Source organism: Anomalospiza imberbis, chromosome 3, assembly GCF_031753505.1.
Source record: "Anomalospiza imberbis isolate Cuckoo-Finch-1a 21T00152 chromosome 3, ASM3175350v1, whole genome shotgun sequence".
NCBI lineage: Eukaryota > Metazoa > Chordata > Aves > Passeriformes > Viduidae > Anomalospiza > Anomalospiza imberbis.
In genome coordinates, this window is record NC_089683.1 from 41,675,507 (window position 1) to 41,688,824 (window position 13,318).

Below are 13,318 nucleotides of genomic sequence, written 5' to 3' on the forward strand. Positions count from 1 at the left end.
AGTACCTTACTCCACAATAGTCCCATTTGAATAAATGGAACAAATTGCTGAGTAAGGTTATTCTTTCAATTTAAGAATTGCTTTGCAAATTTGTCCAGACTCACAAACTCTATGCCCATGGGGTGAGATTTCATATAAAGACTAGAGGACCTTTTATTTCTTGCACAAAAACCATAATGCACCATCCACTGACATCAATAAGAAATGGTTTGAAAGAGCTGTGGTCACTCTGTATTTGCAGTAGTTGCAAAATATTAATTTTGTGTTAATAGTAAACCAGTATAATATTACAGAAATGATGCAATACAGCAATTTATGTTGTTTCTAATCCAAAACACAACATACATACCTTATTTAAAATTATAACCTTTAGCTAATGTAATACATTTGAAACTTATTTGGTGCAAATGCCTTGCATTTTTCAATTTTGCAACATATTTCTTCCCATCTGATTTGGAAAAGGGGGAAACATGAAAAAAGAGATTATATCCTTGAAGGACACTAAATGAAAATTTGAATTACATAAATATGTAATGGAAAAAATAAGCTTTATACCATATTGAAAAGCACATGTAATATGAGCTGCAGTGATATTATATGCTATAATTAAGATTTGCAGAATTGCTTTCATGTAGCATGAAGCATGCAGATCTATGTTTACAAAACTCAATGCTTTCTGTCAATTTAGAAGAAATTCCTGGCTATCTAAAGAAGCAGGATAGCAAACAAGCTGACAAAAGACATTAATCTCCAACACACTGTACTGAAGTGCTAAGGACTGCCAGTTGCTGGAATCCCATGAGGAGAGAGAGCTTCAGCCTTTGCTTGTAGCACAACATGGCTGCATGTAGAGATATCTCTACTGATTTATTCCATTCATTACAGTGCATTTTTTGCCTTTGTAGCGGACTAGAACTATCGAAAATAGGAATGAATAACTACTGTCTTGGGATCACTGTAAATAAGGATGGGGGACTTTTATTGCATAGCACACAGGCCTTTTTTCCTAGGTGAGATCATGTGGCATCATATGCTGTGCCTGTTGTTCTTATAAGTCATCTATTTTTCAAAGGTGCCTGTCAGAATGCAAATGCAACATCACCAAAGTGTGGTTTCCTGGCCATTAGACCACAGCCAGGGAACAGCAGCTGGTCTGCAGAACTCTGTTGCCTTCTAACTAAAAGCTTGATAGCAAGGGTGCTTCATGATCCCAAGAAATTTGAGTGCTGAGAAAACCCTATTCATTCAAACAGTTTAGGAGACTCTTTTGTAATACAAAGTAATATTGACACTTAGGTATGGTTTTATATGTACTTGTAGGGATAGTATGATACCATGTACCTCTATTCTAATTCACTTTGCAAATTGTATTTTAATACTGTAAAATGAGACTCCAAGTACAAGTTTATTCATATTATTCATAGGAACAAGTGAAATAAATATGTATCCAGAATTAAATGTATCAAAAATACTTTCTTATTCCTATGCTTTAGGAATATATACAATTGTTGGGCTGAAATAAGTCCATTTTGGTCCATTTCTTCCTCTCATTTAACAGTTGTCAGCGTTTTTCTTCCCCTCAATTATTTGCCTTGTTGTTATCTTAAAACAAACAAAAAAAATTCTATGTGCTTCTCTTTTTGACCTTCATTATCCATTTGGCAACGAGTCAAATAAACTTCTTGCCAAATCATTTTGTTCTCATTTTGCCTTGGCTATCATTCAGTGCCCCGTCTCTCATTTCTGCTGCTAGTTCAAATAGTTTTAGACCATTATTTATCTCTCCTCTGTGCAGAGTTTGGTGCACATCAGTGACATTACCCCTTACTCCTTTCCCTTACAAAGATGACAGACCCAGTTTATTTAAAGTTTTTATTAGATTTTTCAGTCTCTTTATCTTTTGCTGAGCTCTGCTCCACCTTTTTTGTTACGAGGTTTAGATAATAAAGACCAGACTCTGTTGTTCTCCCTTGTGTTCAACGTGCATTTCACCAGGAGTGATCACACTGCAGCCAACAAAGGTTGCTTATGGAGTAAGGTACTACTCAATTCAAGATTCACAATCTGCTTTGGAGTGATCAGGAGTATACACAGTATTCCAAGTTCAGAGAGGTAATTTCCTCTGCTTTCAAGTACATCTCTACTTACGTGGTTTATAATGTTATTATTTAGCTTTTGCTTCTGATTAGTTTTATTTGGAAACAGTATTTTTAACCCACCCATAGCATGCTGGTTTATATTTAGTCCCATTGATGACTCAGTCCCATATGTTGAGCTTCTGAATGTTACAAATTAAGCTAGTCTTAGAGCTAATCTCATTTTAGTAACCACCTCAAGTCCCCTTTCCTCCACATTGGCATAAGAGGGAGCAGTGGTCCCTCCTGTTGCAGTCAAATTTGGGACTGTATAAATGCCATTAAAAAAAGGACAGGTCTAGCAATTGTGACTACAAACGCCCTATTTTACATTTTTAGCATATGTTTGCATTTATTCTTTTCCAATCAATCAGTGTCTTTGTTCATGTGGTTATTAAAAAAAATTTTTATGTTCCTTTGTTTCTTTTGATGTCTTGTATAACTCCAGGACAGGGCCTGATAATACCAGCATTCTTAATACAATTTAATTCCTTGGAACACTGATTTTCTGCTGCTTTTTTATGTACATATGGCTGATTTTGATATCCATAATATTTTCTGATATTCATTAAATCATCTGCTGCAGTCAAGAAGAGAATTCATATTTCTTTATCAAGGTTATGCCTGTTACTTCACTGTGTTTCAGACAGAGTAGTTATGATACTCTATACTCTCTTAATTTACTCCAAAACTTTATCAGAAGTTAGATAAACTGCCAAAGAGTTTTTGCCTGTTCTTGACTCATGTATTTTTACATTTATGCAACTGCATTTGTATTTTACAGCAATATTTCTATTATTCTATTGAGTTCCTTCTGTGTTTTAAATTAATTCTTAATTATTCAGCCACTTTTCCTTATTTTATAATTATTACTAAATGGCATACATAGCTACAGGGTTAAGTGTTTTTCTTAGATCACTCCTAGTTCCAGTCTATTCTCCCTGTTTCTCCAGGCGATTTTCTTCCATTTCACTCCACTACCCACCATGGGCAACCTTTCAAAAACATGAGAACCATCTCCCATCTCTACAGCAATACAAGCAAGCCCTTTGTGTTTCTCAAAACTACAGTGAGAAAGCCCCTCTCTTTTTAATACAGTAGAAGTAAATATTTGACCATACTAATCATAAGGACTCTTTTCAAATCAAGCATATGTAAATAGCTATGTTTGTGAGTACACAAGGACATAACAATTCAAGGAGTTCTCTCTTCTTTCTCCCTTTTTTGATGTTATATTGGTCAGCCACAGATGCTTTATACCATACAGCAGCATAACATACTTGGCCTTTGGGGAGTAAACAAATCACCAGAAATACACATTTTGTTGTGTATTTTGAAGGAACACATCCCAACTTCCTGTGTAAAAAGAGTGCATAGCAGTTCTGTTGCCTGGTACCTCTGCAGTTCAGATCTGCCCTTGGCAGTGTTTCCAAACAACACCTCTTACACAATGCAGATAGACTGCTCTGCCACAAGTACTCCCTACCTGAACCTCTTCTATCCTTCTCAGCATGCATGGCACCAACTTTGAGTTTAGCTCCATTTACTCTAACCCTGCATGCCAGTGCATTTTTTTTTTTTTTAAGTAATGTGTTTTACCTAACTTATCCCCCCAAACCTTGGGTTCTTCTTTCTAGTGCACTGTGGTATGGAAAATGCTGGTAAGGACAAGGGCATGAAAACATATAATATCTTCCAATTAGATCTCAAAGGTTATTTTTTAAAGCACGAAAGTTTTTAGAAAGAAAATTGTCAGCTTCCATTGGTTATTATAACAGATGTTCCCTTGTGTCCTTGTGCTGGATCTTGCTGCATCCTTAAGTGAGAAGTCACATCAAAGTGGGATCCATTACAGCCTAGTGAATAGTTTCTAATTGTTTCAGTGTCATATAGATGCTCCAGGGCATATCCAGTTAGTGTGTAAGCATGCTTATCAAAGTACTGCCTGTGGGAGCTGTAATAATTTGGAGAGGCTGCTGGGTGGTCTCCTTGGGTTTGATGAGGGGACATGTCTGAATGCAGGTAGTCTTTAGCAAGTACCAAACTAGATTTTGATATTCGATCAGAACTGGGGCTGCTTATCCTAGACAGAGTTGTGGGGCTGTTGTCATAGTCATTTTCATGTGGGCTCATGATCTTTCCATCTCGCTGCTGGATGTGTTCACAAGGAGGAGTGTTGGCAACTGTTGGAACACGGCAGACGTCCGCTGCCAACTGCTGCTGAGGGTAGCTTGCAAAACAGAGAGTGTGCTTCTTCCCTGTGCCATTAATGGAGACCAGTGGGTCAGGAGTGGTTTTCCGCAGCTGTAGCCTGTTTTCTTCTTCTTTAATCATTTGCTGGGTGGCTCTTATTAGAGTTTCAATTTTGCTGGGCTCATGCGGACTGTTCTGATACTGCTCAGTACGGTATCGGTCACCTGACTCACTGGCAGAGCCAGGATCAGGTGAGCTAACAACACTGTCCTCATCCCAGTGTCCTCTTCCTAGGAAAGAGAGAAAGGAGACAAGCACTGAGGTTTAAGTGATCTTGAAGAACATGCAATCTGAACCTAATTTCACACACAGAAAATCAATTCAGAGGTGGGTCATAAAAGTCAGCAAAAAAGACCCCTTGCTTTGCAGTGACAAACTCTAGTTTCCAGTGTCTCCACTTGAAACAAGTAACACAGCTGAAAATAAACAAAGAGATCTAAGCACCTCAACACAGGAATCTGATGCCACCTGATACACTCTTGGGTGGCCAGCATAAGCCCTGCAGGTAGCAACTCGAAGGCAACTCTGTCTTTCAGAGCAGCTAGAGGCCAGGCAGGGTATCCTAGGGCATGTCAAAGTGCCCTCAATGCCCGTGTTCAGGCCCCTGGCCCCTTACAACCTCTTTGCATCAACAATTTCTGAATTGGGCCATGGTGAAAAAAAAATCTCAGGGAATTACAAATGTACAACATGCAAGCCTTTCCAGGAGCTAAAACAGAGAAAGCATTGAGAAATAGCTTGTGGTTATGTAGAGACTTTATGCAGGATACACAACAATAAATAACCACAAGTGGTGAGGGAACTCTTCTTCAGAAGCTCAAGAACCCACAGCTGTTAGACAGGGATACTGTAAAAATGTGATGTCATATCCCCATGCATAAATATTTGCTTTTGAAATGGGAAAATATGATGACACTCTTACCTCTCTTTAAAAAATAAGGCCCATATACATATCAGAGAAGGTGTTCAGCCTGCAAGTAGCTGAAAGGACAGAACCATACCTGTCAGTCCTCACCAGGAAGAAAGTGAGTGGCCCCAAAACTTGAAAGGTCAACATTATGATGAAGGGCTTGATTTGCTGAGATACATTCCTGCAGGAGGGCCTGTGTGAGACCTTCACATGTTACTTATGAGTGCCTCTGCCTTGGCACACACAAAGTCCTCTTTGGGAATGAAGCACTTTGGGTTGGCTGACAGTACTCCTCAAAGCAAACCCATTTTCAGACTAGCACATGAAATTTCCCCTGTTTTGTGTTGGGTCAGGGCGTACAGATCTGCTTGGGTTGCAGACCAATACCACTGCATTGCAGAGTTCACTAGAAAAATCAGTGATGGGCTTTTGCAATAAAAATATCCTACCACTGCTGTGGAAGTACTGCACACAGACATGAATTTACCCTTCACATCCTCTTAAGAGCTAGACCCAAAATGCCAGGGCTAGTCAGGTTTTTCCTCCAAAGCTACGTGCAGACTGAAGACCTACTGAAAAATGTTACACTTGATATTAAAAAAACTAAACCGACAAACCTGCAACACCTGAAATTACAGCAAAGCCAAACAACGTACTAAAACCAAATTATATTATCCACTTGTGATAATTATTCTTGAAAGAGGCATGGAATTAATATCTAACACTTTTCCATTTGTATGTTCCATTTCCTCAGTATGATACTTCTATGGTCAGCAAGAATTATCATGCATAAAATTTGCCAGCAAATTATCATACTTTGATAGAGTCTCTTCTTTTGAGAAGAAAAAGCTAGAAAAACACAAATAGGGCAGAAGCACGGAACAGACACAAGGAAGGAGGTATGTTCTTACAGGAAAAGTGGAGAACAGTCCTAATCTGCAAAGTTTTCTGCTCCTTTCATTTTCTGTTTTTTCTCTGGTTGTATTTCCTGGAACTTGCTATTTAATATTTTTTTCTAATCTCAACATACTTTTCCTCAGATTGGAGCAAAACAGAATAGCTCTTTTTGTTTACAAAGCCTTGTTCTGCAGATCAATGGAATATTACTAATGTAATCTGCTTTTATGAGTTCTTTAGGGGCAACGTTTGTTTTGATAGACTTTTTTGTAGAAAAACTTTTTTTTTATGTTGCATCCATCCTTATAACCTTGAATTCTGACTTTAGGGCCAGTTACTGTCTTCCAAGACTAAGCCCATAATTTTAAAACCAAGAACCTTTGGACATTTTCAAACCCAGTATAAGGCTTTCACTGTGGTTTTTTTATTAGCTTCAGCCACTGAAAATGTGCTAATGCACTGAGTTTGCAACCTGTCAGAAACTAGACAAAATTTCAGGCTTGGTGCTGAAAGGATGGATAGATTCAAATTGGCTAAAAATTATCGCTAAGGATAAATATCTGAAACCAAAAACAACTGTCAATTTCAATAGCCAACTTTAAATAAACATCAAATCATACAGAATCTAGTAATAACCAGTAGGGAAAAAAGTCACTCAGGGAACAATTTCTCCAACAGCTTTCAAGATTTTTTAATATCTAACTTGGATTTAGCTATAATTTTTTGCTAAATATATTCCATCTGAAGTGTCTTGATCCTAAGTCTAATAACAACCACTTTTTATCAAGTGGATTATTTTGTTTATATTTTTAAGATCATGCTTAAAATCTCCCCAGTCACATTTCCACTCTAATTTCACAATGAAAATACAGCAAAATTATATTTTGCTTCCTATAAGCCAGACTATAAAGCTCAACTTGAATTTTAAGTATTGCTTATCTCTGCAGATGCGATCCCTGAGACAAGAACATACACCAAAAGCATCTAATTTTCCATCTTTCACATAAACAGCTGTATGTTACTGTCGTATTTCTTCAGCTGAGATGGTGTCACTGCTGCAAATCCTTGTTATGTCTTACCATGAATCCTGTGCACTGACGTTATGTGGGGCATACTGTTCTCATACGCTTCTCTGCTCTCAGGGGACGACTTAGTCAGAGGCAACGCTGAACGAGAGCCCCACCAGCTCTCCCTTCCCGGCTGCGGCGTGCCAAGGAAATAGCGGCCAGCTTCGCATCTGCCTCCTTCACAGGCCTGAGTGTGGAAATGCCTGTCATCAGCCAGCCTGGAGTGGTCGAGTGCAAAACCGTAGCAGAGCGCGCTGCGGTCTGAGTACTGTCTGTAGGCACAGGAGACGTCGTGGTGCTGGGAGCTCGCTCTGTCCGCAGGCTCCAGGAGCTGCGGAGAAGCCGTATCGGTCAGGGGGCTCCCACCCCACTGGCTCTCGTGGTCAGACTCGGATCTCTCAGTGTGAAATCCAGAATACTGCAAAACAGCAGAAGCACAATTACCACACCTGGGTGAAATCAGCCAGTAACTGCGCTGGGAAGGCAGAGTGTGTATGTGACAGTGTGTTTTTTGTGAGCGTGTCTGCACCTTCTGATTGGGCTCCTGGTCCTTTCCTGTACAACACTCTGTAATGAGCTCACAGATGACAGGACAGACCTCATGAAAATCTAAAACATCCCATGTCGGCCCTTAACAGCCATCTCCTTTATGATGTGTAATATTAGGCTCAGAAACATCAATGTTGCGATTCAATATATTTTTAGTATGTCCAGGTTTTTCTTGTTGCTTTGAAAGCTGTGCTTATGCTCAGCTAAGGTGCTCCAATGCACTTCAGCAAAACACTTCCAAAAGGGACTGAAATAACACTGCTTCTGGAGCATTCTCACATGTCAAATTGAAACCGAATGTATTTGAAGGATTTTTTTCTAGGAGTTCATTCTCTTTTCCTTATATTTTGTTTGTCAATATTTTTTTTCTTACTTGGAGTTGCATCTTTGAACTTCTTTCCTCTTATTAGGAGGAAAAAGCTGGCACTACCATCATTTCTGAAAGGTAAAGCTCTAACGTGATGGCAGATAGGTAGGAAGCTAAAAATCCAAGCTCTATTGCAATATGGGAACAAGGAAAATCCAGAAATTATTTGCCAGTAAAGGTGACTGCTAACCAAAGCAGGCAGAGTGAGCATTTTTCACCCTCACTAAAGCAGGGCCCTCCCAACACAGAAAAGCAAGTAGAAGGTTGTTGGAAAATTAGTCAGGACAGGAACATGAGCGTTTGTTTGGAGAGAAGTAAGGGTTAAGTTAAATGTCACAGATTTCTAGATATTAATAATGAATGTTTCCAACTTTTGGATACCTTTTGGGAAGGGAAAAGAATGTTTATTAAACCTCCTAGGATTTAGCTATCTCATTTTTAAATCTTTTTATTTATTGGAACTGTCAAACTTCACGGAACAATTTTAAATCAATTTCGCCCATGATTATGGGCTGGGATGAGACCAAAGCTGTACATACTCACCTCTTCAGCACTGCACACTCATGTCACAAATCAACATATTACAACATGAAACCTTGGAATACTCCCATTCCATCACTCACCTTTCATATGCCCACTCTGCCTTTTCTTTTAATAGGCCTAACATAAGGTTACCTTCCTTTTCATTAGATTAAGTTGCTATGAAACTCCTCATTATCAGCCAGGATCAAGGTTTTATGCACTTACCAATCTAAAGTACTTACCAGATGTTTGACTTAGAGAAACCTAAACCATGTGTGCAACATCAGTAGAGTTTTTGGCATTTAATTGGGCATTGCTTCAGTATTCTAGTTTATATTTGTGAATACTGTTTAGGTTGTGAACATGATAGATTATTTAAAGGAAACAAAGAAAGGGTCATGGCTTTGAGGAAGTCAATTGTATTTTGTTATTAGTTGTCAGAAGAATACCCATAGGCAACAAGCCTACCAGTAGACACAGAGGAAATCAGAAAGTATAGTGCCACGATACTCATCACAAAGGTTTAGAGATTAAAGGAAAAACATGAATTTTCATGAAGTTTAGATAGTTACAGAGCCACAAAAGGGCTCTTGTAAATGCCAGTAACTCAACATACACTAACTAGGAACTTTATTCAGTCACCACAGTGTTCTTGTCATCAAATGGAGCATCTGTCCCTTCTATTATCCTTTCAGTTCTAACATCTACAAACTGCTTAATCACAAAGACACCTACATAAAAAACAGCTGAATTATTGTAAGCTTTTTTACAAAAATGTATTGTAACCTTTTTTACAAAACAAAAATTACTGTAAGCTTATTTACAAAAATGTGATACAATTCAGTTTGTAATAAAAAAAAAGAAATTATTAACAAGATTAACAGTTAGTAAATTTAATCTAGAATAAAAAATCAAAATAGAAAACTACATTTTAATCTGTTTTTAATTTTAGAACTGTTTTTAATGCTCTTTTTGAGTTTGACTTGTATAAACCAGATTTTTTTAATTTTAAAAGTTAAGCAGAAATATTATATAGTGTAAGCCTAAATGCAAATATAGAAAAGTCAAGAGTTCATTTATTTTCTTATTAAAAACAAAACTTCTAGTACTTATTTCTTTCATGAGGAGGACAAGGAAAGTTAATTTCTAATAATATTATAATGAAATTTCTTTTTTGGACTATTTATAATAAATGCAAGAGAATCTTTCAAACTGAAAACTCTTAATTTCCTGTCCTATCACTACTAGGTATTCTTCTATTAGTTATCATTTTCATAGGACACTTCAGTGTCCAACATAGCTTCTCTTGAAGGGAATATCTTCAGTTAACTGAAAAGTTGTGTAATTTCTGCTTTTATCTTGAACCTAATCACAAAAGGCCTTTGTGCACTTTTCTTAAAGAAAGGGAAATTATCTCATAGGGTTTTATGTCTAGTATCTCACAAATGCACTGTGTGATGTCATATAAGCACGTATCAAGACCAACAATACTTGACTCATCTTCTTTGTACTTGGTGTGACTGAAGATTATTTGAGATCTGATCCGTGGCAGGTCCTAGGCCATGGACAGAATTAAATTAACACAGTCAATTGCTTGGGGCCCACATTTTCTGCCAAGGTTTGATATGACTACTTACTCCTAAGGTGCAACATAAGCAGACACAGGGCAAAAATATGTCTAATTTCCTTTTAAGCCAGCCATATCTCTATCTGGCATCCTCAGGCTGCCTCCACTGCTGCAGTCCAACCACTGCCTCTTCTGGGAATCTGATGTTGACAGGTGGAGACTTCAAATATGGGCATGTGTGACATGTTGATGGGGGAGAAATGAAAGGGTGATCAAAGATATTGCTTTACTGAAATGGGAGTGGAAACACTATCTCTCAAGTCAGAATTAGGCTCCCATATGTCAAGTGATGAAAGACCATAAAAAATTGAATCATATTTAATGAAAATTATGGCAAATTAATATCAGTTGGGTTTTTATTCAATCCCAGTTATGTCTCAGCAGAAACATTTTATTTTCTGCTAATTTCTGCTCTCTGACTTCTATCAGGAGTCAGAAGGCAAGATTAATTTATTACTTTTGGGTTTTTGACAAAATTGAATCAGTAGATAGTGATAAAGGACTTCAAACTGGCAACATCTGAATTCCCTTCAGGTGATTTTTGAATTGTCATCTGACATAAAAAATAACAAAACATAAATTAAATGGTCCTCCAGCTGGTCTCTGGAAACAGAATTGTTACCTCTGAAAATTAGAAATGTCTTCCAGAGTGGTAATCCAGTGTACAATCACAGTGAGAGCACACCAGCAGGATTAGCACTGACAAAGAAAATGTCTGTGGGCCATCACTGATGCATTTTCATTCAAGGAAATACTTCAGGAGGGCTAAAGAGACAAGGAAATAGGAAGATATAAATTCCATGTCTAAGGGAACTTACTTTATGAGAGACCATGGAAGTGTATTAGGCCAGTAGACAATTTAATATTTCTTGTGTGATTTTCTTTTGCCTGCCCATCCATTCCTACAGGTGTCTCACTGGCCTGAGGACTTGTCCTGTCATACACAACAACATCAGCCTGCTCTACACGCCACCCCAGATGTTCAAACAACAGATATTATTAGATATACAATTTTCTGGCAGCCTACTCAGGTTTTTATCATTATAAATATTAAATATATGATGAGACCCTCACAGACCCCTCTTTTCCATGAAAAACTTTCACTACACCAGCATTAACAGCTTTTCTCTTGATTTGTGTCTGAACCATGAGGAAAAAAACATCACAGATGCAGGCTGCATTGTACTAAGAACATATGCATGACTTAAATCACTTTTATCTTACACTTTACTAATGTAATCCTGAAATGAAAAATATGCTCTTTTCACATTCACTATTATAAGCACAACAGATGGTGAAAGGCTTAGATTAAAGTAATACAGCATGTCCATTAAAATAACCCCCACTGCTGGTGACTCTTCACCAGACCAGGAGTTATGTTTACTATAAAAAGAGGGGTTTGCTTTGCTTTTGAACACACTAAAAGTTGCCAAAGCTTTAGGCTACAGGAAGAAATTAAAACAAAACAAAAGCCAGGCTAGCTAGAATTCTGCCTGATTCTGTTATTTTTTACTCCATTCTGGGATATGCCCAAATAGAGATGGATTGCAGAATTAATCCAAATTATCCATCTAAAGGAGATATAAAATTAATATATCTCTGAAATCTGATGCATTAATACATACACCTATATACCTACTTATTAATATATACCTATACCTCCTATACCTCCATTCAACAGCTCTTGGGTACATCCTTATTTGTATGAGTGCTTTCATGAGATACATACATACATATATATATACACACACACAAATATATATAAAATCTTTATCTAAGAACTAAGATGAGATATGAAGCAATAAGCATTTATCCAGATCTCACCATGAAACATTTCCACTGCAGGCAGACAACAAGCAAGTTAAACATTTTTAATAAATTCGTCATTAATGGGACATTAAACTCCAAAGCAGTTCAGATGATCATAATTAAAATATTTTTCCAGTCTCGATGCTATTGCCTGCGTATGGAATAAATGAGGTCCTGGGCTAGTTTTTGGGAGCACAAAGGTGCAGGGCTAGATTTTGGGAGGCCCTCACGATGATGAGGATGATGATGACGATGACGATGATGATGATGATGTTGTTGTGGGAGAAGACTACAGACATCTTTTCACCAACTCATGATTTCCTTTTTCTGCAAATATCCATCAAACCTTTATCTGCCTTTTTGGTTTTTTTCCCACCATCTCTTTCAGCTCTGCACCTCTCTGGTGGGGCAGGACTAGAAAAGCATTTTTCAGACTCTCTGAGAAAATTCTGCAGCTGGGCCACGAATTTTGGGTTGCTCTCCTCTCTGCTTGCCCTTCCCCCTGCCTGAGGCTGGTTTCACAGAACCCACTAGCCCACTGTACTAACAGCACAGGCTGTTACTAACAGCACACAGGGTTAATCAGATGCTGACCAATGCCTCCAGTTCAATGAACTCAGCTTCACTTAAGAGTCTGCAAGAGCCACATTATGCTATGTTTACTTTTGCATAAGAATTGAGGAAAAAAACATCAACACTCTCTGAGATGACCGAGACACCCACTTTTTGCCCTAGTAGTAAAGATTCAGCTGAAATTGATTAGTATAATTTTCATACTGTTCACATCTCATGTGCTTAGGGACACACAGCTGGCAAGGTGAAGGATTCTCAGTCAGCACACAATAAAGCATATGATTTCTTTTTCTCTTCAAGAGAGAAGGAAAGTAAATGGGAAGAGAACAAGATAAAGGAAAGGAAAAAAAAATAGGAAAGAAATTATGTAATTTAAAATCTCGTAGGTGTCCTGGACTTTAAGAAGTACTTTGCCCGCTGCCATTTTTTACTAGTAAACTTCCTGCTTCCTTTCCTCACCACAGCTCAGGCTTCTGTGTAAGCCGAAACCCGTGACCTCGCTCTTCAGCTGTGACTTTTAAGTCACACTCTAATTCTCCTCTACTGATTGGCAAATTACATGGGCAGGAGACTGAGGGACTCAGGCTGTACCACCTGCTGCATGTTCTT

The 13,318-nt window shown here is 38.0% G+C and overlaps 1 protein-coding gene across 2 annotated transcripts in view; it reads right to left on the reverse strand.

Moving 5' to 3' along the window:
• Positions 1 to 1,858: 1,858 nt before the first annotated feature.
• The window catches only part of SIM1 (SIM bHLH transcription factor 1), a 48,769-nt gene continuing 37,309 nt past the window's right edge, over positions 1,859 to 13,318 (reverse strand). For both annotated transcript variants that reach the window (XM_068184145.1, XM_068184146.1), the window contains 2 exons: positions 7,275 to 7,680; positions 1,859 to 4,618 (listed from right to left, as the gene is read on the reverse strand). In XM_068184145.1, coding sequence (XP_068040246.1) covers positions 3,888 to 4,618; positions 7,275 to 7,680 — 1,137 coding nt within the window. In that variant the 3' untranslated portion in view covers positions 1,859 to 3,887. The remainder of the gene's footprint in view (positions 4,619 to 7,274; positions 7,681 to 13,318) is intronic.